This window comes from Scomber scombrus, chromosome 11, assembly GCF_963691925.1.
Source record: "Scomber scombrus chromosome 11, fScoSco1.1, whole genome shotgun sequence".
NCBI classification, from domain to species: domain Eukaryota; kingdom Metazoa; phylum Chordata; class Actinopteri; order Scombriformes; family Scombridae; genus Scomber; species Scomber scombrus.
Genome location: NC_084980.1, coordinates 20,385,997 through 20,413,921, shown reverse-complemented (window position 1 = coordinate 20,413,921; position 27,925 = coordinate 20,385,997). Strand labels below are relative to the sequence as shown.

General features: G+C 39.9%; 2 protein-coding genes across 2 annotated transcripts; both read right to left on the bottom strand.

Annotated features, from left to right (window-relative positions):
* Positions 1-46: 46 nt before the first annotated feature.
* LOC133991067 (vimentin A2-like) lies at positions 47-5,772 on the bottom strand. Its single transcript, XM_062429528.1, has 9 exons — positions 5,189-5,772; positions 4,798-4,858; positions 2,885-2,980; positions 2,387-2,551; positions 1,386-1,511; positions 901-1,121; positions 748-791; positions 571-656; positions 47-455 (listed from the first exon to the last, which is right to left on the bottom strand). The coding sequence occupies exons 1-9, from the start codon at positions 5,713-5,715 to the stop codon at positions 414-416; spliced, it is 1,368 nt and encodes a 455-aa protein (XP_062285512.1). The 5' UTR covers positions 5,716-5,772; the 3' UTR covers positions 47-413.
* Positions 5,773-12,024: 6,252 nt separating this feature from the next.
* Positions 12,025-22,259, bottom strand: LOC133991036 (oxygen-regulated protein 1). The gene is made up of 5 exons (XM_062429485.1): positions 21,600-22,259; positions 19,767-19,926; positions 14,629-18,611; positions 13,831-14,403; positions 12,025-13,644 (listed from the first exon to the last, which is right to left on the bottom strand). Exons 1-5 carry the CDS (start codon positions 22,257-22,259, stop codon positions 12,025-12,027), a joined length of 6,996 nt encoding a protein of 2,331 aa, XP_062285469.1.
* Between the last annotated feature and the right edge of the window lie 5,666 nt (positions 22,260-27,925).

Genomic DNA, 27,925 nt, shown 5'->3' with positions numbered 1-27,925 from the left:
TATTACACACTGCCCACAGTATTGAGTTACAGTCTTAATGGTTTATTGCTGCGTACAGGCAATCGTGACATCTCTTAGCATACAGAATTCCTGGTAGTGTGCATGCTGTACCCATCAAAAATACTACTTTGGTTACAAAGAAAGATTTTTGTAAACCTCAGTCAGGCTGTCTATTTTGTGCTGATTTCATTATTGTGTCTACACAGGTGTGACAAAAGATAATACCTTCAGCAAAGGAGGAAGCATAATACAGTCTGTGTCAACTAACAGGCTTACTGGATCATCACATAGAAAGGCACTTATAGAAGCTGTTGCTTTTGTGTGCTGTTGGTTTGTTTGCTTGCTTGAAGCCCCAGTGAAATGTGTTTCTTCGTATTGCTTTTGTTGGTTGTTTGGCAAAGACAAAGATGTTATCACTCCATGTCGTCGTGGTTCTGGGTTGACTCGTTGATCACCTGATTGAGGATGTAGAGGACAGAGAAAAGGTGATGAGCAGAGTCATGTGTCTGAGCTCAGCTGATCGTCACAAAATGACTCTATCAATTCTGAATCACTTCAAGTGGACTTTACCTGACCATCCCTAGTCTCAATGGTCTTGATGAGGACCTTCTTGGTTGTTGTGGTTTCAAAATGAGGTTTGGAGTCAATCATCGTTTCTAAGACCAAAGAATAGTTGTGTTAATAACTTGCATTATACTCAACAATACAATCAATGCTGCAAAATCAAGATGTAAAAGGTGATCCTACCTCTCAGGTTTAGAGATGAGAAGTTTGGCAGTGGGGTGGAGATTCTGCAAATGTTAAAAGTACAGTCCACCTATCAATATCCACATCATCACTTGAATATATTAAATGTATATGTACAAAGCTTTTTTAAGGTACAAAGTCTTCAATTGTCACCTGCTCTCCTCTCCTTCCAGCAGCTTCCTGTAGGTGGCAATCTCAATGTCCAGGGCCATCTTGACATTTAGGAGGTCTTGGTACTCCCGGAGGTGACGGGCCATCTCATCCTTCATGTTGTGAATGTCCTCTTCCAGACGACCGACGGTGTCCTGGTAACCGCCCGTCTCCAGGGAGAAGTTATCCTCTATCTCTCTCATCTGGCGCTCCAAGGACTCATTCTGGGATGGCAGCCAAGAGTGAACAAAATGACACCTTGGCAGTGAAATTAACTAATTTTGAATAAAAACAACTAAAGGTGATTTTTTATTTTACTCTCTGACCCATGAAAATGTATTCCTCCCTGGATATATATATATATTTGACCGCTATGCCATTTTTCAAATGCTAATGTTCTGAACTTTATGAACATTATTTATTCAATCCCACCTATTTATGGGTTGAAAACACTGCAGTGTGCATCTAATATAAATTTGCATACTCACAGTTCCTTTGAGAGCATCCACCTCACAGGTCAGTGCCTGAACTTGACGTCTATAGTCATTAGCCTCCTGCTTAGCCACCCTCAAAGCATCATTATTCCGGGCTGCAGCTTCGGTGAGGTCAGCAAACTGGCATTCACAGTGACAAACATGGAGAGAGGAAGGGAGAACTGAGAACTCAACTGTTCAATAAATGATGAGTCAGAGGTTGGAGGAGAGTGAATATGGCAGATAGCGTGAAGTTTGTAAATTATGAAAGATGTAGCCAAAACACAGACTTGCAGACGTTACACTGCAGTCTGTTCATTGACGCAGTTTTGAGGCAATGCCGCTGCATTCACTGAAATCCTGGTTGCTGCATTATGTGTCTACGTTTAAAGGTCAAAAAGACAGAAATATTCTACTTCACTGCACTGCTTTTCAGATTTTTTGGCAGATGATTTACCACTTTTTTGGGGGGAAATTATGATTTAAACCTGCATTATTCCTTTTTTGCCACCTGGGGGCATCAGAAACAAGATATAAACATCTTTTTCCAAAGACAACACTGATATGTTATCACCTTTTAAAATGATAAAATGATGGTGATATATTGGACTTGTTGGCAACTAAATATCTGAATCTTTAGCCTCTAGATACTCCACTGTGTCCACCAGCTAGTCTGACATTTGGTGCTGAACAGATAATGGTATTATCAGACCTTTTTTGTAGAAAAAAACACTTATGAGGGCAGTGAATGAACAGTAAAGCGATACAAGTAAAGCTGTGGGCTGGAAAATTAAAATAATGAGCTGAAAGGTGCCACATCTCTGAGTAAAATTGCAAATTCCCTGTTGGTTCATCAAGCTACACCTCTCACATACAAGTAGTCATTAGATTTTTAACATAAAAAATTGATTATAGCAGCTTTAAATGTAACAGATCTCAAATGTACAGAATGTGTGATTGTATTTAGAATATCTTAAACATTTTTAATAATTTACAACTTTGTTTAAAATCCTAACCTTGGATTTGTACCATTCCTCAGACTCATGGATATTTTTGGAGGCCAGGTTCTCATACTGCAGACGCACATCCCTCAAAGCCGCTGTCAGGTCGGGTTTAGCCATTTCCATGTCTACCTGTACATGCTGTTGCTGCTGGATCTGGCTCTGCAGTTCCAGCATTTCCTGAAATAGAATCAATAGAACTGGTACGTACAAATACTGCTTTCATTTTGTTTTAGCTTGCCAAAATGTAATGAGTTGGATATGACTTACAATGATGACTTACAGAAAATTAGGGGTCTGTTTAGTGTCCTTTTGTGTACGTTTTAGGTCTGTCCTTGTTGTATTAGAGTTTCTGTAATGCACTGAACACTACCAGTTTGTACTCTGATCAGATTAACAAATGCTGAAAATTATTTGGCCCAGTTTTTTTAGGCTGTTTTTAGCTTATTAGGCCTGTGCCTGTGCAGTGTTTTCACAGTAGGAGGTGCTTTAGCCACAGAAAAGGAAGCTTACCTCATCATGCAGCTTCTTGAGGAAGTTTATTTCATCCTGCAGGGACTCCACCTTCCGCTCCAAGTCCAGTCTGGCGAGGGCAGCATTGTCCACATCCTGTGCCGTGACACTGACTCTTAATAAGGTGACTTGTGAAGGTGACATGAATTATGCATTACGTGTTTGCTTACACAGGAAAAATAATGCTCTTTCACATGGTGTACAGGCGCACAACACCCACGTACACAAAATGGCCCTCTGTGCAGTCCTTACAAGGTCACAAACACATGCATCCAATAAAAATCAACTGCAGGGCCCTGCAAGTGAGCAGATGCCGATTAGGTGTTTTCTCGTGATTTTAATGTGCTGGATACACTTGACCATGCACCTCAACAACATCCCAGGCAGATTGGAAAGACTTTCAAGTGGTTAAATGGAATAATACAACCAAATCAATCACTGCCTCCTTGGCTGTTCCTATCTCTGGGAAAAAGTTGAGATAATGTAGAGGCTATTTCCATTCCTGTATAAATTAAATGGATTTAATAAAATGGGCACTTCACAACACCCAGAACCACAAAGTATTATCCAAAAGGTCCTTAATCCCATTTAATATTACCTAACTGCATTCTTAACCTCAGCTGTTTCATTCAGTAGGAATCCAGTTCCTCCACCGAAAACTACTGTGGTTTAAGATGCAGTAATTATTGTATGATTCTATTTTATAAATGAATTGAGTGTGTTGTGCACAAAATCACTACATTGTAAAAAGGTTATATTGTAGTCAAAACACCTCATTCTTTTTTATTTTATTCTACCTTTGTACGTGCACACTCACTGTGACACCACTTCGCTGTGCTTTGTCAGGGCGTTGGCAGGCTGGTAATTGAGGTATCAGCAAATGAAGCAGCTTTGCCCTGCTCTAATGCCACAAACAAAGTGTGCTATTCAGCAGGGTTTCCCAAACAGGCCCTCGGCTAGAAGAGTGACTGCCTGATTTAGGGGGTGCCGGCTGCGGGCACTGCATTGTTGTCTGTGTGCCACGGTGGCATGCCACAGGGACTTCCTTCCTGTCATTATATACAAGGTTGTGGTTGTGTAATGTATTGATGACTTACTGCATGCACTGAAAAGCTCATGATCTCTTCTACTTATGTCTTCAGATTCACAAACGCCTCTTTGTGTTTTGGGATTTCTTTTGTCTTCTGGTGGACAATGAAACTCATTTGAAACTATTCGAATGACACATAATTTCATTATTCACCATCTCTGATAAGACTGTAACAAGTGAGATACTTATATGCTGATGCCCTCCCAAAATGAGACAGCCGGATCACATGGTGGCTTGCCTTCTCGCTCTGATAACCACATTGCGTCCACACTGTTTGCTTGTGCTTGTGTCCAGCTCATTCAGTGTGACCAGTCAGACTTAAAAAGATCTCCCCTCATTGCAGGCCTGATTGAACTCAACAGCCACAACTTGGCCTTTTGTACCGGGCTAGGGTCAGTTCCGCTCTACAGCTATTTTGGATCATGGATAGAATCTGCTGTTGTGCCATCAGAAGAGCGCATTCCTGTCTCTCCAGCTCATGAACAATAATTAGATAAAGATCACCTAGGAGAGAAAGGGACACTGGACAAGTCAGGAACATAGAGATAATTAAGGTTTATCTAATCACTCTGACATCACTTGTCAGCAATTTAAAGTTTCAAACCCCCATTTAACTAGGAAAAGCTAGGTATTTGGGGGAGGGGAGGGCTTAGGAGTCATCTGCTGTTAAAAACTGAAGCACACTCCTTATTATCATTCTCTTTGAAAAAAAGCTCAAATTCTTGTTTTCCACATCTACAAAGTTGATCTTTAGTTTCTTATCTTTTCTCATCTTCACATCTTACAGTTGATCTTACATGTCATGAGGTGAATCATACTGTACCTGTCTGAAGCTCTGCATGTTTGCCTCAGCCTCCTCCCGCTGGGATAGCTCATCCTGCAACCTGCAATGGCAGAAAAAAAGACTGTTTATTTAGCAGCCACTGGGATCCCCTTTTCTGTGCCTCCAGAGTTCTGTTTGCTTGTTCTGTTCCCAGTTCTTGTTCACGCATGAAAACCTTTGAGTGAATAATGAACTTCAATTAGACACAAAGCTTTGGCAGCACAAGGTGAGGGGAGGACATTTTGCGCAGTCAAAGGCAAATATTTCTAACTGGATTACATTTTACCTTTATGTACATTTATCATGCATATATTTATAATAAAAGCTGAAAGAGTTTATATAATAACATCACACAGCAGCAGAGAAAAAAAACAAGTGCCACGCCTCCTACTTCTCTCTCAGCCTGTCGATGTCGTCTGCCAGGTTGTCCCGGTGAACTTCCACCCGGGCCTTCTCGTTGGTGAGTTGGTCCACCTGACGTCTCAGCTCCCGCATCTCGTCCTCGTACAGATCTCCGACGCGGGACGTGCCTTTGCCCCGCAGCTGCTCCAGCTCCGCCAGCAGGATCTTGTTCTGCTGCTCCAAGAAGCGGACTTTATCTATGTAGCTGGCGAAGCGATCATTGAGAGACTGCATCTGCGCTTTCTCGTTGGTGCGGTTCGTTATGAACTCGGTGTTTATGGCGTCGGACAAGGAGAAGTCCAAGTTCTCGGAGGCCAGCCGGGGCATGGCCGAGCTGCTCCGGAGCCTCTGGGTCTTCGATGCGTAGATGGTCGGGGCTGAGGAGAGCCCGAACGATACCCGGGAGGAACGCACCGGGATGGAGTATTGGCGGCTGGAGTAGCTGCTCCTAACCGCGTTTCTCTCCCCTCCAAACATCTTTTTGTATGAAGAATGTGGAGCTGACCTGTAAGACATCGTGCTTCTATCTTCTCAGACAATAGCTCGGTCTGTGTTGCTCTTGCCCCAACTGCATCAGCGGAGTGCGCCTGGGAAGGCGTTTCCTGAACCGTTACTTATTTATAGTCTCCTCCTTATGCAAATGTATCAACAGGGATTTGAGCGACACCTTGAGAGTCCAATCACAAATCAGAACACCTAAATATTTCCTTTCAGGTCCATAGGAACCGATCCTGGATCAATATTAAGGCCAAATTGCCTTTGCGCACCAAACCAGCAGTGAATGTGAGCATGCCCTACATCAAAGGTCCTAAACATTGCAGTGCATTTAAAGCTGAAATCAAATTTGGATTATTGCATTGGCTTTTCTAAAATTACAACACCACGTGAGTGTCAAGAGATACAGATTGGACTGTGGATAGTTCTTTAGAGGATTTATGTTGATGTTTGCTTAATCTGTCCACAAATAATAGGCTGCTAGAACTCTAAAATTCCTTTTTGCAAGTGATGTGTTCAAGGAGCAAGATGGAGGATGTCATCTTCCACAACTTGGTTAATAGATGTATGTTATTTTAATGTAACTTCTCTAGAGAGGGAAGGTTTTCCAATGGCTGTGTCAATGTCAGCAACATGTTATCCTTGTGCATGTGTATGTGCGTGTATTAGAGCATATGATGTGTGTTATCTATTATGCGGTAGGTGAAATGCTTAAGTGAGATTGAGAAGAAAAGTAGTGTGTGCAAGAAAGCTGCTTCACAATCAATAATCAGGTTTGGAGAACATCATGTAGAATGTCCGGGCTGACCACCAATCTATTATACACACACTGTATTTTTAAGGCTTAGATGACCACACACACTAATACTCAGGGGGATAAAATGGAGAGAAAGACAGAGAGGTTGTGGTGGGGTACAAATCAAAGTCATTCAATACTGGCAGGTTTGCGGCAGCCTTATAGCTCATGAATACAGTTTATTATTTGTCGCCCTCTCTGCAGATTGACCTGCAGCAGATGATAAACACATATTAAAAATTACAGTAAAGATTCATCTTCATGTGCAAAAAAACTCTCTCTTTTTTCTTTTTCTCTGTCTCTGTCTGCAGATACAGCTGTCAGTGCTGCAGTGCTGCTGACTTGCAGAGAATCAGTGAATCTGAAGGCAGAGCAGGAGAGCTGAGCCAGTGACACTCTACACCTTTTCACCCACACTGCACCGGTGCTGCTGGGTGTGCGTTGCTCTTTAAAAGACATGAAAGAAATCAGTAAGGGAGATCTGATTGGTTCGTGATGTTTGTCCAATAGATAATACACAGTTTGTTTTTTTTGTTGTTACTTTTTCCTCCAGAGATTATCACATTGTTTCCTGGCTGGTGTGGGTGGCTGAAGTTGGCATGTTGCCACTGAGATATGGCTGTGCAGAGATAAACCTACTCAACAAATTTTTACAAGTATTAGTGTCACTTGCATTTAAACATCAAATAATAATATAGCTTAGCTGTATCTGACCAAAATGGTGGACAAGTTATAGGTTTATTGTACTTACAGGAAGTTTTTTTGTAACACACATCTACATTCAGTTAAAAGTAGATGTGAAAGAAATATTCGGATTACTTTCAAATGTGTTTTCATAGGAGAAGTTATAATTGCTGACAATTACTGTTCATTAATAAACACTTAAATATGTTCTTATATCTGCTCATAATAACATTAGAGTATGTGATAAACTATTTTTATAATGATAACTAGTTAGGCAGTAAAATCAGATAAATAATAAATAATAGATACATGTTGGATATAAAACAGTATGCTATTAAATAAATAAAGGCCTTTTTAAAAATATAAGTTTTGAGAAGTGATGTAAAAGACGTCGTGGAGTCTGCACACATCAGATCTTCAGGCAGGGATTTCCAGAGCTGAGGGTCCCTGCCTGCAAAGCCCTGGTCACCTTTAAGTCTTGAGCTGTCACTTTCTAGTGTTTGTCACTCAATCACATTGAGTTTTATACAACACATTCTTTTTTTAAAGCTGTTTTTTTTTTTCAAAAACTCAATCACATTAAGAAATCCAATAGTCACAGTGTCAGGAGTGTGTCAAGGCACAGCCACTTTGTCTCATCTTTGAAGTTATATTGGAAACAAATCTGTTGTGAAACAGACCGAATTGAAGCAGTACAACAATCTTCTAGTAAAGACTGTGGTCTGAATTGGCACTAGATATGGCATCTAAAATCTAAGATTATATACACATGTGACACATCTGGGGTGGGGTTTTTTCCAACTTTCTGTCTTTGTCTTAGGTCAGTGTCAGTGTCAAAAAATATCAGTAAACATAGTCATGCAACATTGCATCATTCAGAGTGTTATATTTATCATATTACTTGAATATTATTAAGTTTTAAGCTTTTGCAATTGTAATTTAATCTATACAAATGCACCATATTATACAAAGTGATTGTATATTTAACATGTAAAATCTTAATCTGCAAAGTAACTTGTAACTATAGATGTGGAATACATGTGCAATAAAAAGTACAGTATTTTACTCTGCTATGTAGTGAAGTCAAAATATATAGGAAAATAAAATACCACCTCAAAATTGCACTCGAGTTACTATATTTAGTTACTTTCCACCGCTGACTAAGAGGATGAGGATATGAAGTGATCATATATTTTTCATGTAAAATCGTAATCTAACTTTTTAATTGTAAATACAGTACATAAAGTGTAGTAAAAAGTGCAGAATTTCACTCTGAAATGTAGTAAAGTCAAAATATATCAGACAATACTTCACTTGCACCACTGGCCTACGTGGATGGAAAACAAGGAGAAATTAAGTGGCAAGATAGATACAAAAGAGTACAAATGTACCAAGGCCAATGGTGCTAGAGGGCACACACAGGGGCCCCAAAACGAGTAAACAGTTGAACCCCGAAACTGTCAATGGAAATTCACATGCTCAACACTTACTTAGAGGCAGGAGGGGCGTAAAAATTCCTGCTCCCTGGCCCATTATGATCCAGCTCTGCCGGTGTTGGCCAGAGAGACAGACAGAGGAGGCCGGGATTGTCACAAACAGAGCAGGGATTGTGTACTGCTGATCTGTCACCTAACTTCAGCAACAGAATGCAGACAGTAGGCCGTAATAATTGTTTGTGGCCCGGTGTTTGCCAGTGCCACAGTTTGGGCCAAATAGCTCCCATTCCTGGCAATAATTTATCATTTGGTCCCTTTAGTTTTGTTGCTGAGGTTCCTATTTTCTCCAAAGCAACAGTGCTACAGGGAGGCTAATTAAAAAGAATTGTAAAACAGGGCTGTAAGAGGAATCAAATAAGCCTAAACATTAGTCAGAGTCAGTCAGCCTGAAATGCGACAGGGCAACAGATAAGATAAATCCTTTTTCTGGGTGTCATCGCTTCAAAACCGCAGGCGCTGGGGCAGCAGACAGGCATCCTTTGTTTCAACTCTCATGATGGTGAATCATGGACCCGTGCGCCCAGTAGCCATAGCAATCGTCCCCAATATTATTTGCCAAAACTGAAATCCAGACAGAGTTGTATTCAGGAGATACACTATTCACCCAGATGAACTCTCACAAGACATTAAGGATGCATTTTGTTTATTAAGCTGCAGAAATTTGAATTTGTCATTTGCAAGCTTGTGTTAGTTTTGATGGTAGTTTGATCTTTAAAAGCAGTCTGATAAATTGGTGGACTTCTTTGTAAGTCATGACATGGCAGATTTAGTAGAGGGGGTGCTGCGGCATATTGTGTCTGTTGTGCCCCGCCGAGTACAAGAATGTAGTAAATCTAAATGTGAGAAAGAAAGGCTGTAAATCCATGCCAGGGGGCCTAATGAGCTTTTGTCAAGTCTGTGTGCGATGCTCAGGTTAATATCATGAGGAATTTTCTTTTCTCTAATAGTTTTTTTAAAGCACATTGGAACTTTAGCACCTTTTCTGGCAGTGGTCAGCAGAATGAGCAGAGTAAGGATGGGCGCTCATTACAGGGAATGGAACTTCCACTGGATACCTTTCGACCATAGTAACAACAGAGGAATTAAACTGCAGGGGCTTTTTTCCAAATCTCCATAGTGACTGACTAAACCCTTGGAAAGTATCCAGAATGGTCACTTTATAAAAACCTCCCTCCCTCTTTCTCTCTCTCTCTCTCTCTCTCTCTCTCTCTCTCTCTCTCTCTCTCTCTCTCTCTCTCTCTCTCTCTCTCTCTCTCTTTGTATTCCTGTTTCTTTGTCTCTCGTTGTGCATGTGTGTGTGTGTATGTGTGTGTATGTGTGTGTGCAGGGAGTGATTGGGTCAGGAACAGGGAGGGGAAACTCTCCACATACACAAATATTTTCGCTCAAGAGAATCATTTCCCAGCATTTGTCTCCGTCCTTAGCATAAAATGGTATTTATACAGCATCAACTTCTCAAATGAATTATGCTTCTCCATATTGCTTTCATTTGATTGTTTCAAGGATAATATCCTCTGGTCACACACACGCCAGTCTGTCATTGACCATTACATCAAGTGTCACTTCCATATGCCTGACTGCATCACCCAGACTGAGTGACAGCTGCAGATGACACCCAGTCTCTTCTCTGTACTCTCACCTGCCTGAGGATGAGCAGATAAGAGTGAAACCAACCCTTCAAGTTGGAGGAGAGAAAATGACACACACCAGTTATCTTTATCACCTTTTTTGACACTTTTAGTTTCTTATTCATACATTAAGGATGCAAAATTGTCAGAGTTACAGGATTTTCAGAGCTTTTTGAAAGAAACCCCATATGAGTTGGGGCAGGGCTAGAGTTGGGCACTCTGTCGTACTCTAGTTACAAGAATAAACAGGGCATTGTAGGCCTAAGGCTTCTGAATTCACATGTTTCACTTAGTTAATAACCTCATGAAAGTCAAATGTCACCACAGTCCAGAGACGCTTCTGGGCATTAGCAGTTTATATCAATGCTGCTGTTATAATGCTTTTATGTCATATGAAAAATTTTACTGTTAGCTCAGAAAAAATCAAAATACAAAAATGTATTATGATTACAAAATTGTAATGATGCTTATACACTTATAACTAGGCTTCAGCATTGAAGTTACAATTTGATTAAGCAAATGACTTCTACAGGCAAGTCTGTGAACCAAACCTTTTTTTGCAATGCAATCATGAAGTTGACAAACTGAAGGACTGACTGACTTAAGCAACAAATAAAACCAGCTCTTTTTTTTGTGAAATTCTTGTGCTTTAAAAGTTACATTTTTAAATGGTTTAACTATTCACAGCTCTGTCAGCATCCACAAGCTTTTATGGTGAATATTGACTGCTTTCAAGACCATTTGGAAATGTATTGTTAGTGCACCTATTGCTGTAGCAACATGTTAGGTCAACTGTGTGTCTAATATCAACTCAACCTGATATGGTATCTCCAGATTATGTCATGTCTGTAGTGCGTTTGGGTGTAATCACATGGTGATACATGAAATATTTTTTATTATGATAAGGTTTAAGAAATAAACTCAGATAAATAAAGTCTTAATGTTAAGAGGTGTAAACACACTGCATTACGCACATGTGATCCTCTCATTTTAGTTTGTACTTGTAGTTAAAAAATATAATATGAGAACTGGGAATAACACATGCACAAATGAAAAAGGGAACATGTTTTATTGAATATTGAAATATTCTTACAGCCAAAAATAACATTTTTGTCAGAAGCTGCCTTTTAATTTAAGATTTTTCACATGCTAAACGGTTCTCAATTTGCATTAAGCTCTTAATTGACATAGTCTTTTGTCCAAACCCCAAGAAGTGAATACTATGTATTGACAGCTGCTTTAGGAAATAGCATTCACTGTACGTGCATTGTTCTGAAAGAACCCAAAAAAGCAAGAAACTCTGCTTTCGTTGACAGATACAGTAATTTCTTGAATATATTGCATTATATTTAACACAAAATCAATACCTTGTCATAGCTGTAATCATAAATGAAACGATAATGTACAATCAGCAGCATTAAATAAGTTTTAAAAAGTTGTTCTTATTAGCAAATATTCTTATATTCCATTTTATAGTTACATAAGAACAGACAGCTTTGAATAAAATGTCTGTAAACTTACATGTTGTACTATATTTAAACATAAATAAGAGGCACGACTCTCTTCAGTCACCACACATTTGGAAAACTGGTGGAGCTGCATGTTCTGGTTCATGATTATTTGACTAACCACAAAACATAGCTATCTGTACAATTACATAATCATAGCCAAGACAACCCAGGCCCTGCATGTTTGAGTATTTCTGTGATATATAATGAACCTGCTTTCATAGAATTGGACAATATTGGGTACATCTCACATGCAATGTTTCCAGGGAGTCTTGTGCTTGCAGTACACGCCTTCCTGCACTAGATGTCCCTCTTGCCTGTGTCACAGCTGAGGATTCCCCCTCAGGATGCACTTTTCTGTCCGATAGTTTAAACTCAACTGAGGCAAATGAAGAGAGACTGCCATTTTTATTTGCCCAAGTTTTGGATGTGTCAATGGTAGGTGATACCCTGACACATCTCCCTTTCATACTGCTTGAATCTTTTTTTCCACTTTTAACACTGACATCATCCAGAAAGGGGTCAGAATCGCTTCCGTGTGGCATGTTGTAGTAGGTGCACTTTGGAGTTTGAGGCTTAGCCATTTCCTCAAGCTCTGATGAGGATATGGCTGCGAGGGGGTTGTTCTGGGTTTTATAATGAGGCGGGGAATCCTCACTAGTGTTCTCCTGGCCTGTGTCAATGGATGTAGTGTCCACATTACCATACATTCCCAGTGAGATTGGAGGAGATTTTCTAATGAGGTGGTTCTCCTTGAGCAGCCATCTACCTTTGTCAATCAAGACCCCATCGTTTAAGTCTTTGTCTGAGCCAAAAGAAATGCACTGTGTGGCCTCTGTAGCAGCTTCAGCCTCTGCCTTTAATGAGCTTGCAGCACTGAAATAAGACAAATCCTCTCTTGAGGCTTTCATGCTTGAATCATGAGAAGAGAAACTCCCTCCACTTTTTAATCGTGAACTGTGCGAGACTTCTGAATTACTTGCCACAGACAGTTTGGACTTGGAAGAGTCAGCCCACTCCACATTTGCTCTCTCAGTCCTTTGTGTTGAATGTCTGTAGACTGGAGGAGGCCTCTCTGAAGCCTCGTCTCCACTCTCTGAAACAATGTCTATAGACTCCTGAGTTTTGTATCCACCACTCTCTGACGTTTCTGGTCTGTAGTCGGATAAATCTGAGGTGCTCGGACTCGGTAGACATTTTAAGCCATACGAGGTATCCTTTCTGCTTTCGGAGATTAAAGCTTGGTTCATTTGCACAACGCGAGCATTATCCGGCTCTATCCTGATGTTACCTCGATCATCATAGATGAATATGAGTGAAGAAGACTGTAGGGCAGAGTTAACAAAGTCAAGTAGTTCCTGTGATATCTGTACTGGGTGGGGTAGACTGCCACTTTCCTCATTACAATCCCCTCCCTCGTCTGTTTCGACATCATTAATCGTGTCTGTTCCGTTAGTACCTTTGTCATCCTCACACTGACCCTCAGTGGAATATGTGGTTGGTGATTCAGCACTATGTTCTGTTTCCTTTATATCTGTATTTGCTTCATAGTTTGCTTCATCTTTCTCACAACTACTGCTGTGCTGCCTCAAATACGAGGCCTCCTCTAGTAGACTTTTACTAACTGTACCATCACCACTGCTGCCTTCATTATCCCTAACATTTTCTTCTTCTGCCTCTTCATTAGATTCTTCATCACATCCCTCACTTAACTTATTACTTTCATGTCCTTCATCGTCTTCCCTCTCCTCTTCAGCTAATGTCTGATCTAATTCCGTATCTTCTACAATCTCCATTTCCTCTACGATTTCTTTCTCTTCTATTGATTCTTCTTCCAGCTCGGCTATCTCACCATCCTCCTCCTCCTCTTCCTGTTCTCCCTTCTCATCGTTTTCATCCTCATTGTTTTCATCATTAACCTCCTCTTCCTCATCTTTTTCTTTAAAACTAATCTCCTCCACTTCATCTTCCTCGTCCTTCTCCTCTACTTTTTCATCCTCCAGCTCCTCAGTAATATTTTCCACCTCATGCCTCTCCTCAATAACCTCCTCAGCCTCTGCCTCTACATTCTCCTCCTCCTCCTCCGCCTCCGCCTCCTCCTCCGCCTCCGCCTCCTCCTCCTCCTCCTCCTCCTCCTCCTCCTCCTCCTCCTCAAGTTCATCAATATTTTTTACGTCCTCTTCCCTCTCCTCAATAATGTCCTCAGCTTCTTCTTCTTTACCCTCCTCCTCCACCTCTTCATCCTCCTCCTCCTCTTCATCCTCCTCCACCCTCTCAATATTTTCTACTTCTTCATGCCTGTCCTCTGTAACCTCCTCAGCCTCTTCTTCTTCTTTACCCCCCTCCTCTTCCTCTTGGTCCTCCTCCACCGCTTCAATATTTTCTACTTCTTCTTCCCTCTCCTGATTAACCTCCTCAGCCTCTTCCTCTACATCCTCCTCCTCTTCCTCTTCAATATTTTCTCCTTCGTCATCCCTCTCCTGAGTAACCTCCTCAGCCTCTTCCTCTACATCCTCCTCCTCTTCCTCTTCCTCTTCAATATTTTCTCCTTCTTCATCCCTCTCCTGAGTAACCTCCTCAGCCTCTTCCTCTACATCCTCCTCCTCTTCCTCAACCCCTTCAATATTTTTGACTTCATCCCCCTTCTCAATAACCTCCTTAGTTTCTTCCTGTACATCCTCCTCATCCTCTTCCATCTCCACTTCAATATTTTCTATTTCTTCATCCCTATCCTCAATAACGTCCTCAGCTTGTTCTTCATTACCCTCCTCCTCTTCCTCTTCATCCTGCTCCTCTTCCTCTACTCCTTCAATATTTTCTACTTCATCATCCCTCTCCTCAACAACGTCCCCAGCTTCTTCTTCTTCTTTACCTTCATCATCTTCCTCTTCCTGTGCTCCTTCAATAGTATTTTGTACTTCTTCATCACTCTCCTGGGTAACCTTCTCAGCTTCTTCATCTACATCTTTCTCCTCTTCCTCCTCTTCCACCCCTTCAATAATATTTTCTACTTCTTCATTCCACTCCTCAATAACCTCCTCAGCTTCTTCTTCTTTACCTTCATCCTCTTCCTCCTCTTCCTCCCCCTCATTCTCTACTCCTTCAATATTTTCTACTTCTTCATCCCTCTCCTGGGTAACCTTCTCAGCTTCTTCTTCTGCATCTTCCTCCTCTTCCTCCTCCTCCACCCCTTCAATAATGTTTTCTACTTCTTCATCCTTGTCCTCAATAATCTCTTCAGCTTCTTCCTCTGCTTTCTCCCCCTCTTCCTCTTCCTCTTTAATGATATGTTCTGCCTCCTCTCCCTCATCTGTCTCCTCAGCACCATCTCTCTCATCTGTCTCTGCAACACTATTGTACCCTCTTTCTTCCTCACCCTCATCATCCATGAATCCATCTTCTGCCTCTTCAACCACTTCTTCCTCCTCTACTTTTTCTAATTTCTCCTTCTCCTCTTCACCATCCACTGTCATTTCTTCCTCTGTCCCTTCCTCTTCTTTCACAACAGATTCCTCTCCACTTCCCTTGTCTGCCTCCCATTCTTCCTCTCCTTTATCATCTTCCCTCAGTGCCTCCTCTTCTGCTTCTTCCTCCCTTTCTCTGTCTTCATTTTCAGTCTCTCCACCACCATCATTATTATCTATCTCTTTCAAGTATTTCACCTCCATATCCTCCTCTACTTCCTCCTCAATTTGGTCCTCCTCTTCCTTTACTTCCATCTCATTTTCCTTCTCTTTTAAGGGCTCGTTTGTCTCTGGCTGTGATACATCTGATTCTTTTACGTCAAGGTTTGTTTCTTTACTTTGATTGAGTTCTTGCTCTGACTCATTCATTATCTTTGCCTGTTCATCAGATATGTTTTGCATTTCGTTTAAGTAATATGTCTCTCCAGTGTGTGAGGGGTCTTCCTCATTGCCCAGTTTTCCCTCAGTTATGTTCTCAGCCATGCAAGTACTTTCAGGATCTGGCGATTCTTTGCATTCTTCAACAAATTGTTCCACCTCTTCATCTGTGTCCGAGTGGTGTCTTTCAGTTTCTAGAAAAGTGCTCTCCTCTAATGGGTAAAAACTTCTAACTTGTTGGATTGTTGAAGAAATCTCTGCTCTGACGTCTTGCGGCATATTCAGCTCATCCATAAGCTCATCAATACCCATGTGCTGATCCTCAAATGCGTCACCCACTTCGGACACAACATCCAAGGCAAACTCTGTTTCTGAAAATTTCGGAGAAAGAGGCTCACTTTCTAGCCTTTCCCTTAGAATCTGGAAATCCTTCCAGCGGTCTCTGAGCTGAGACGACGCTCTGCTTTCCAAGTCTGTCAGACTCGCCCTCAGTTCTTCCTGGTCGTCAATGGTGGAAATTTTCTGCAGGGACTCCAACATCAACATAGCCTCAGAGTCGCTTTTCGATTCGTCACTAGGCGCAGAGCCTGTTAGGTTATCCCTCAGCGTCATCACTGACAAGAATGACAGGAAAGCTTTGCACGATGAACCAAACACTGAAGCCACTTGTGTTGAGAAATCAGGAAGACTGTTGGACTTCTCAAGATTCGATGTCTTGCTGGTGTCAGGCATTGTTCTGATGCACTGAATGGATGAACAAATTTGCCGCAGAACAGGCTTTATTCTTGCTTTGGGACTTAAAATGTTGGATGAAGATGAGGGTGATTCACTGTCAACTGGGCTGATGTTCTCTGCAGATTTGTGTGACCTCAGTCTGTTTTCGTGTAGTGCAGGTTCGACTCGGACACTTGGCATTGAAACACATAAACCTCTCGCTTTCTGATCATTGTTTTGCGGAGTCGTCGCTGGACATTCATGGCTAAGAGGAACTGATAGACAAGAAGTAGATTTCTTGACAGCATCACCAAGCGATGGATAATATTCTTCAGGATTATTCTGGCAATCACTCTTTTCCTCTGATTCAGAATCGCCACCTATCTTAAACACGACCTTTGGCTGAGGCAAAGATGCGTCTGCCTCCTCCTCCATATATGGCACTGGGTCTGAGCTGACTTTCTCTAACCAGTTCTCAACATATTGGTGAATGTCAGAGGGTGACGGATTGAGAGAAGGCATAGAAACACTCTCGCTCAACTCTAAAGATTTTTTGGTTGATAGTAGCCGGTTTTCAATCATAGATTTGGGCTTGCTTATCTGCTTTTTTCCTGGTAAAAGTGATTTTTTGGGTTGCAAAATGTCTGATAGGTTCTTTTTCATTTGAGGTCTCCCAATTGGATTATTTACATTATGGGCATTATCCTTAGCAGCTGCATTATTTATGTTTTGTTTCTTGGGTGGGGTCTTTTTTATATTTTCAGAGCTAAGTGATAAAGCTGACTCCTTTCTGGGTGTCTTTTCATCCTTAATTGATTTTTTCAGTTCATGCTTTTCTGTTGCTTTACTCTTTTGACCACTTTTAACACTTTCTGATGAACTCAAACTCTTTTTTCCCATACTGGCATTGCTGCTGATCTTGTCAGTGGATGAATGTTTGCTGTTCTTTGAGGAGCCTACTATGCTTTCCTTCTGCTTTTTACCTGAGCTACTAGTTGAAGGTGAAACCCTCTGCTTCGTTGACGGTTTTATCACCTTTTTCTTCTCACCTGTAGTTTGAGAGTTTGATGCAGTTTGGCTTTCATTCTCAGCTACTGAAGATAGATTGTTTGGAATCTCCTGTATTGGCTCTGATGACAATGATAACATCTCCTCTCTCTGTCTTTGTAGTGAGTCACCAGTGGGTGGCTGGCAGCTAAAATCGATATCACAATCATTGCTTGATGAATGAGGCCTTGAGTCAATGGACTGTTTGCTTACTGGTGCTGAAGAGGGACCAGGCAAAGATGCACCATCTGCGCTATATTCCTCATTTGCAAGGTAGTTGCTGTAGCAGCTTTGACTCTCATGAATGTGCATCACAGTCTCTCTAACCTCCATCCCATTATTTTCTATCTGAAGGACCTCAGCTACTCCCGATGATCTGATTGAGGAGTGGGATCTTTTTTTGCTCACCCCAGCAGACGCTGTTTTCCGAGGCTTTGGGACTGGCCGACTGCTGCTGCTGCTGCTGTGTCTAACCACACAGTATCCCTCAGTTGCCTCTCCATCAGCTGTCCTCTCCATGTAGGAATAATGGCCCAGGGTGCTCTCTTGGACACCTGAGGGTGTCACCCTTTTCACACTCTCAATAGATGCATTCTTCTTAATATGTCGTGGACCTGGCGTAGGTACACGCTTGAAACTTGCTTTTGCTCTCCCCAAGGCTGTGGAAGGGTAGCCCTCATATACTTGTTCATCTTTAAAGCTGACGCCCTCTCCACTTACAGCGGGATGGTTCTCTTCTTTAGCTTCATCTTCACTGATGCTAGAGGAGTCATTGGCAACAGCGTTGTTTAAGTCAGGTGAGCTGTTGCCTGACTCAGAAATTGAGGCATAAACTGTCGTCTTACTAAGGCTGGAGCGGCTGAGTGTGGTTGTCCAGTGGAGCATCTCCTCCTCCTTGATGGTCAGACGGACTTTCATCTCGACAGTCATGCTGCCATCTTGATTCACACGAAAAGACTTTTCAATGTCATCATCCTGAGGTACTATGCAAGTATGAACCTCATTATCTACCATAGCATCTCCACAGCTCTCCACGGATGTGCAATGCTGGTTCACCTCTGTTTCAGCTGATCCGTGGTGGTGATGCTGATGGCTATTCGTGCTTCCATTTCGAGAGTTGTTTATCTGATTGATGATATATTGCTCTGATGATAAGGAGAAGTTTCTTGAGCCTCTTCCACTTGAGAGGGATTTGTTGTTCTCTTTGGTTGGAGGTGTTTGATGATGATACATGTATTTTGTGAAAGAGAGAGGGAGGGGGAGAGAGAGAAAGAAAAAACAAATTAATAAAATGTGATTACAAAAGCATCATGTAGTATACATATGTCATAGCATTTTTTAACTGAATTGGTTGATATTTTCATATTGATACTTTCTTTCTTGCTGAGAGTTAGATGAGAAGATTGCTACCACAATGTCTCTCCATGTTTCCAAAACCAGCAGCATATTGGTTTATGCAACATGGCGATTTTACACTTAGATTTTTGTGTAGATTATACAAACAAGATACAACATGAATTAGAGAGCCTGAGAAGTGCTTGTAGGTGGATTCTTTGTTTGCCCCTGGACAAATCCAGATTAGCTGTCTTCCCTCTTTATGCTAAACTAACTAACTCTTTCATGAAGCTACAGCTTAATTCTTAAGTTGGTGGTACTGGTTTTCTCCTCCATCTCCTGGTAAGAAAGTGATTGTATTTCCCAAAATGTCAAACTATTCTTTCAGTGGGTCAGTTATACTGAATTTGTGTTGAGCCAAAACACAAAAAGGCATAAATATCTCAAAAGCAGGGCAGATATTGTAAAACCAAAATTATCAACAAAGAATAGATAGATTGTTGTCTGTTTTAACAGTTGTATCATGGTATATAGTTTTTTGTGTGGCTATCTATGTCCTGTATCATGGTAATCAGCATTGGTTGATTAGCATGGGAGCACTGTAACGTTTTCTTTTTATGGATGAATACATTAAACCTTTAAACAACCTTTAAACTAGTGAGTACATCTGTAAAATGTGAGTGAAATCACATAAAACTACTGAATTTCATAAGAAGTATGCTTTAGGACACTTAAAATAATTTACCATAAGTATGAAACAGGAGTGATGTGATTGTTTTATTTCTAATATTTTATATCGCACTTAAATAAAATAAAGATTTCTGTGACAGTCCCCATAGGCCTGCAAAGGTTTGGAGACAAACATAATATTCCATCTCTCTGACAAGTTTACATTCAATAGTTCCTTGAATTTGCGCAATTTACTGACTATGCTGTTTAAGATTTTATGTGGACGTTTTCTTTGAATATGGCTTATGGCATTTTTCACATATTATTGTATTGTAGGACTATTTAGCACTTACGAGCTTGAGGCTCCAACATAGATGGCTCCACAGTATCTATGTACATTGCCTGTGCCATCTGGCCCATGCTGTGAAAAGTGTAGTTGGTTAATCTGAATGGCTCGTTGCCTGCTGCCACGATGACTCCAGAGCACAAGATAAGTGCACTAAGGCCACCAACCTGAAAGAATAGGAGAAACCATTTTTATTATGTTTGTAACTTTGAATCATTCACATATGAACATCAGTGGTAGTATTATACTCCTGGATCCTTTCATAAAAACAATAAATTAATTTACACTTTATACTATTTCTTAATACAATGTTGCATAAAACAGACCAAAAAACTGAGGTTATTAGGTCGTAGCAGTGGAAGTAGATGCATTTAAAAGGTTCTCAACACTTGTGATGACCTTAGACAAGAAACTTGTTTAAGGACACATGGCTTGAGGGATTACAGGTTGATAATTCACTGGGTCAGCAGGATATTTTGAGTGCGCCTCTTAGGACTTCTGGGAATTCCTGTAACAAACAAAGTTAAAGCCCTGATTCTTAATCCCAGGAATATTTCTTTTTTTTTCTATGGTTTTCTATGGTAATTTATTTAATTTATATAGATTATTATTATATAGTTTTATACAGTTGTCTCTCCCAAACATATTTAAAAAATGTGATTCCAATTTTACAAGTTATGATTCTTGTAGCAGTTGGTTATGTGCATAAATTTCAAGATTTTTGTTATTTCTTGTTTCTCTTTGGTTGTTGTTTTTTTTTTTTTTTTTTTTAAATCTAATATGGAATCAAAAATCTTGTCGGTTAAAGCTCAGCCAGACCTACAATAGAAACAATAATATACAATTTGCTGTTAGGAAAACAGTCGAGAATGAACTGCCAAACTCAATCTGTAGCCCAACATGGACAAGAAGTCCTAAAACCACCTTCTGATGAAGACTGTGTAATATAGTCGAAGAACTCTGGAACAAGTGAGTAGGTGAACCTTTAAAGTTTTGAATATAGTGTAGATAGTGAATATATGGTGTACAGACACTACATTCATGTGTTTGTGACTCTCTGCTCAATGCTTTTTTCAGCCTTACATCAAACGCTATCCTATTTGTGTGACCTAGAAAGTATATTCAAGGATAGCAGCAGTGTTATCATGGATTTATGTGGCATGGGGCAAATTAAAAACTCAAAAGACAACTTCCTAGTTTTAAAAATGTTAAGGAATATTTTGAGATTTTGGGAAATATGTGTAATCATTTTCTTGCCGAGAGTTTGCTCAGAAGAACAAAGCTCGTATATGCCTGTTAAATACAGTCAGCAACCAGTTAGCTTAGCTTAGCATAAAGACTGGAAACAGGGAGAAAAAGCTAGCCTAGCTGTTCTAACAGAATCAGCCTACTATCACACCTAAAGCTCACTAACTAACACGCTACATCACATACAAAAAGTGGAATGCAAAACAATATTTGTGGTTTAACATGGTGCGCTATTCTTTTTTACATCTGCACTATTCATGGCCGGGTGCAATAACTTCCCGGACACTCCATTGGTTTCCCCTTTGGCAATCTTTAAGCTATGGCTACTAAGGTAACCGGCTGCTGGCTCTGAGTGCAGAGTTATCAGAGTGGTATTGATTTCCTCATTTAATGGTCAACAAAACTAAGTTTATTTCCCAAAATGTCAAATGGAAATGGTAATGGAAATATTTGCCCCAAAGACTTTATTTGGATTGATAGTTACACATTTCACTAAGGTCAGCAAAGGTCTGCTTATATTACTTTCAGAGGTTGCTTTTAACTACCGCCAATCCACAATCATTCACCAATTTCAGTTCACAAAACTACTTACTCTTATGCCATCTGTAGAGTAGAGTTTCAGTACTGGAAACTGCAAGATCTGTGAGAGGTAATCCAGCAAAGCTTCAAATGTTGGTGCTGTTCTTCTCTGCAACACAATTGTGCGTTTAACAGTGGGATCCCTATTCTTGATGACCAAAAGTCTTTTTGGTGTCCTTACTGCCCCCCTCTCACTGATCTTTGCTTGCTTGTTGATAACTTCATTCCTTCTCCCAAACTGGAATACTTTGCGCCTTCGTCGCCCTGCGCTGGGGGGCCTGGTGGTATTCCATGGTACCTGCCGCCGGTTCACTTCATCCAAGTTTAGCGGCTTAACCCGTTTCTGATCAGAACACACATATGATCCCCCATCTTGTAAGTCATCTAAACCCTTAACAAGGTGGGTCCCACGAGGTGTGGTGATGGTTCTCACTCCAAATGGCAGAGGCACTTTTTTAGACAGCGCGTCTAGTAGAGCATCAAATGTCTTGAAGGTGCGGGCATTGATGACCATGCGATGCCCACTGAATTTACTGTCACCGCTTTTGTAGAAACATACTCTTTTAGAAGCTGAGGGATCAGGGATGGGCTGTAACAGTTGGGAGGGTAATGTCTGCTCACTGCCCGAGGACAATCCCTGGGCAAGTGGCTCCTGGAGGGGTGTGCTGCTCATGTTGCCTAGAGGTGGCTAGAGAGGAAACAGAGAGAGGAGAGGGTGTTATGCTCAAATAATGTTAAGTAAGTATGCTTTAAAAGTCTTATCAAAATATGTTCAGTATCAAACATGCATCCCCTATAGGCTTGAAAGGTGGCTGTCTGTTGTTTGCTCCCACACAAAGGCTGTGATCAACTTGAATTCACCCAGTTATGATGTATTTCTATGGTGCAAAACCTTCACAACTGAAAAAGCATCCACATTTCTATTGAAATGCCTTGAAATACAATCTACCTCCCCAACATCTCCCCAACAAAATTCTGAGGCTCTGCTAGAAGTAGCCTGTTGCGAAAACTCGTCACAGCCTTTTCTAGAGACCTTTCAATCCTACAGAGTTTGACAAAGTTGTAGCATCAATATTCAGCGAAAAATTGAGTTTGCCTTTCCCATGATACCATGTTCAGTAGCTTGTCCCATCCATTCAATACTGTGTCCATTTTCTCTCGGATTTGATGAAACAAACATGTACAAACATGTGGGATGTACTTCAAGCAGCTTTTCTTAAGGAAGTCAAATGATTCATTGGGCTTCCCCCATGCTTCTTCTTTTGTATACCAAAGGATTTGTGCTTTTGTAAGGACAGAAAAAGTTTCCCCAAAGTTTGATCCTATCTATAAGGTTTTAAATGGACTGGCTCCTTCATATATTTACAGCCTTACTGCTCCATATACTCCATCACTCCTTTAAATTCCCTTGATGCGGGTAACTTCACTGTTCCTTAATTTAAACCTTTGTGCTGATCGAGCCTTCTCTTCAATAATCTACGTCTGTGCAATAATCTACCACTGCGCATTCTGGAGGCAAACTCTGTTGATACTTTGAAATCCAGGCTGAAAACACATATTTTTTCTGTTCACCATGACCTCTCCTTGGGAACCCAAATGACTGACTGCCTGCCTTCCTCCTTGACAAGCAGCTACCCCAAGCCTGTTACGTTTATATGATCTCTGTTTTTGCAACCGTGTTGTCATATTGACATTATTACCTAGGTGTGTGTGTGTGTGTGTGTGTGTGTGTGTGTGTGTGTGTGTGTGTGTGTGTGTGTGTTTGTGTGTGTGTGTGTGTGTGTGTGTGTACGTTTACACATAATGTCAGGGTTTTATTCTCCAATATTTGTACTTGTAAAGTGTACAAATACTTTCTGGGTGATGTGCACTTTAAATAAACTGAAGTTGAAGTTGAAGACTGAGTGTTTCAAGGCTGCACAATCTTGAAATGTGATTCTTGGTCTGTTTGAAAGTGTAAAAATACACATTGAAAACATATTCTTATAACTTTTCTCCTAAAATCTATCAACATTTACATGAAAAGCAATCTTATTTTTAAAGATACCAACAGATACCTCTTGGTAAACAAAGTTAAATTTAAACACACAGCAGCATACTGCTGCAGTAACAAATAGCTCAGCACTATAGTGGGATGGGACACTGAATGATGGTCCTGAAAAGCCTGCCTACACAGACTACTAAACACTTTTATATAAGTCTTATAATCTAACATATCTAAAATATACTATGGCTACCTCATTGTCTGATTGTGCAATGCTTCTTTTTTATTTTATTCTTGTGTTCATTCCCTAGCGTTCTTAGTGTTGCCACTAACATATGTTGTATTGCCTTCAATGACAATAAAGTGTCATATCTTGTGACAAAATCATATCAGAATCAAACTTTATATTTTTTGAGAGAGTGCCATCTCCTAACTGTTGTATAGTAGGTTTTGAAACCACGTTAAATAAGATTGCCATTTTAACAGTAATGAGTGTTTTGTAGGATATTTCCAACTGTCATCTCAACATTTAATATTCAAAACTCAAAACAACACTGTCAGCAGTGATCAGCATTCATTTACTTTGTATTTTACTGTGGCGATAAAAGTGGACTCTAACATGGCACAAGACATGGCAACGTTATTACTTAAGAAGTCAAGATGTAAGTCTTTGTATATAGGTATTTTATCATTGATAATATGGATGTAGTTAATATATATGTTCATGTTATCACTAAATACAGCCCAATAGAACAGTTTATTGCTATATACAATATGAGAAAACACATTGTGTTAGAGCTCAGATTCTCTACTGTATTTTATATAATTATTTTTATGATAGTCCACAATAAATAGAACATAAATAGTTTGAGCAACAATATCTTAGGAAATATTCTACTTCATTATAATAATAATCCACCATTGTTACCTTGAGCAACACAACAAGTCTGAATGGACAAAGACACAGGCCATACACAATTGAATTACACAAATATACCCTACAGGTACTGAAGAAAACAACCGACTGGCAAACAATCATGTTTCTAGAAATGTAATGAACGAGACTTACCTTGTATCTCACATTTCTCCTTAATTATAAGAGCTAAAACGACACAAAGTGTGTATCCGGTATTCCTCTGAGCGCTGGTCAAAGCCTCTCAGCAGCGTTCAAGGGCTATTTTGGGACATGCAACATCATGGCCAATTTGCTTAATCTTTGCTCACACTTAATCAGCATATCAAGATAAGGAAGGTAACAAACAAACGAACCACAGAGGAAATGAACCACAGTAAACTGGAAATGTGCACTTCCACCAGTATGAGATTTTTTTAAATTGTTAACAATATGTTCTCCTGGAGGAGTGTGACTATAATTTTAATTGGTCAACACATACATTTGCATCTTGGTGTAGGCCTATGTGTCCTGTAATAAATCTCAATAAAAATAAAGAAAACATTTTCAAAAGATCCTCTCTGCCTCATTGGCTATAAATTTCACACTTATTCGCACTAAAACACAAGGTGAGAGACTAACCGGGTGAATGGGTACAGTAAAAGGCTTAGTAAGCAGCTGAATAAGTAAGTAAATTAGAGGGGAGGGGAAGGTTCATGGGAGACGTTTGTGAGGGTACATGAATCTTCTGTGTCAAATGATACTAGTAAATCTATCCCACTCAAAACAGATACCACAGGTGGCGAGGACTATTTCTAATTTGCAAGCAGCCTGCATAATCAGATTTGAGAAGTCTTGGCCTAATAGGGATTAGGTTAAAGATTTTGCGCACTTGCTGACAGCATGAGGCAGAATGAGGTCTTTAAAGTGCACTTTTACCTCACAGCAGGGGATGGAAATCCACCATTACATTTGAAGAGACACACTGCATCAGTATTTCCTCACTGAATGTAATTGGTAATAAATAGTGTTGGAAATATTGCAGCATTCACATAGAAATCCTTGTATGCACACTTGGGAGGCAAATACAGTATATTTAAAACTTTGAACCATGTAGTAGTCTTAAATTTTGGTCTGAGTTTTGGTCTGTCAACAGTGGCTAATGATGTAATTGCATCAAGGGGTGAAAGCTATGTCACAACACAGAAGGCAGACAGTGTACCAATTACCAACTGCCCTTGACTGCGTAAAACTGCTAATACCTCCCAGTAGCACGTGTGGTGCATAAGTACGTTCTGCATTGTCTTGAAAGATGGAGGCTGGCTAGCAGGGGGATTGAGAGACCAGGGTTGGTGTAGGTCAGTCCAATATTAGGAAATATTAATTTACATAATTTGTTTAAGTGAAATGTGCATCAAATGAAAGCAAAAAAAAAGACATCTTGGCAAAGTATTTGACCTTTTTGTGCTGTGTACTGTATTTTCTATGTATTGTAATTAGCAGCACAGCACTTGTTTTGCTCTGTTAAATTATTCAAATTATTTGCAATAATTGCCTAACCTTCAATCACTAGGTGGTGATGTCACATGCGGATCTGTTTGGATTAGTAAGATCCAAATTAGTGAGTCAGTCAGTGTCACATACGTGCAAGATCAACAGTGTGCCATCATTGTGGCCTAGATCCTGTTACTGAAAGGTCATAGGTTTGATCCGCACATCAACCATGCATTCATCAATAGCCACGGGACTTACCAGAGAAAATTAAAGAGAATCTCTTTAACTGACAGGGTAATTATGCTGAATAATGCATTAATGTCTATCAGCTGCCACTTAGAGCTAAACTAATATTTTTAAACCATTTACTTGATAATTACTAATCCGACATTGTCAACAGTACCAAAGAATTGAAAACGTTTGTTTTTTTTTAAATGCTCCATACCAATTTCCAAGGACCCCAATTTACATATAGCTTGCACCAGTGAATGTTTGGTACATAATAAATGATTAATCAACCAATTTAAAATTTTGCCAGTTAATTTTGTTTCGATTGATGCCCTCAGCTCTACACATCAGCCATTTAAAACTTTGAATCTGATAAAATTATTAATGTTGAGGCACTAAAAGAACCAAACCCTAGCTTATGCAATTCTGAAGCAAATTGTGGCTGGTTGGTTTGCTTTTTTCGTTGGTTTCAGGACTGAGTCCAATATCGACCAAAGTAAAGACACAAGTGGCTCTTTGGCGCCATCTAATGATGAGATGCAAAAACACCAAAAAGCAGGATTTGCTTTGATATGATGGCAGATTTAGTTTATGAAGAGAAGAATCATCTAGAATCATCTATCTATCAAGAACTTGATAGACACAGCAATATCTAGTTTTTTGTATAACGTGTCCATTTGTCTAATTTAAGTGCTGAGTAGTGAACACTTAAAGGACAGGTGCACTATTATTCAAGACTGTCATAAAACAGCAGTGTGGTGCCCATATAAACAATGAGTGATGGGGGCAAAAATCCACAGTATGTCCACGCAGTCATTTTGTGTAAAAATACATTTAAAAGTTGATCTGAAGCTGATATGAGGCTTCTGCGGTTTGAGTTAGTAATTTGAAGTTGATGTCTGCCATATTTACAGTCTTTTTAGTATCAAATTCCCTCTTTGTGTTTCCTCTGACAGTGTTTCCGTATTGAGCTGCGATGGAAGTATACTAACAAAAGGAGGGACTCTGTCACTAAAAAGACTGTAACAGTGAAAGATACTACTTGATTTAAATGGCTGAAGCTTCATATTAGTTTTAGATACACTTTTAAATAGTCTACATTTTTACACAGAAGGCTTGTGGATTTAAGAACTAATAATTAATAATAAATCTAAAAAGTTATTAAAATAAAACAAAATAAGTCCTCTTTCTACAGCTGTAAAGTTAGTTGATAATCGATTAGTTGTCTTTCAGAAGATTAATCAGCAACTATTTTGATAACTTCAATAACAAATCATGTTAATACTTTTTAAGCAAAAAAAATGTGTTTATTTCAGCCTGTCATATGGGAGGATTTATTGCTTTTCTTTGTCAAACATGATGATAAAACTTGATGTCTTTGGATTTTGAGCAGATAGCAGTCATATCTTAATCTTTTTATTATGAATGTGCTGACTAGAAATGAATTGCCCTTTTGGGACAATAAAGTATTCTGATTCTGATTCTGATTTTAGTAACATCAAAGTAAATAAAAAGTAAATAAAAAGAATAATTAACATCTCATTTTCCACTCCTGCCTGTTTTAGGGTTATATAAGTAACGCTGTTACATGTAAGGTGGATAAGGGTAATGTGGGACATTGACTAATGTGGAACAACTAAGCTCCAGTGCATTTATATCTTTTTCTATTCAATTATTTTAAAGCTAACTAGTATATGTGTACTGTGTAAGTTATATTGTTTAATAGTACATGTGAACATAC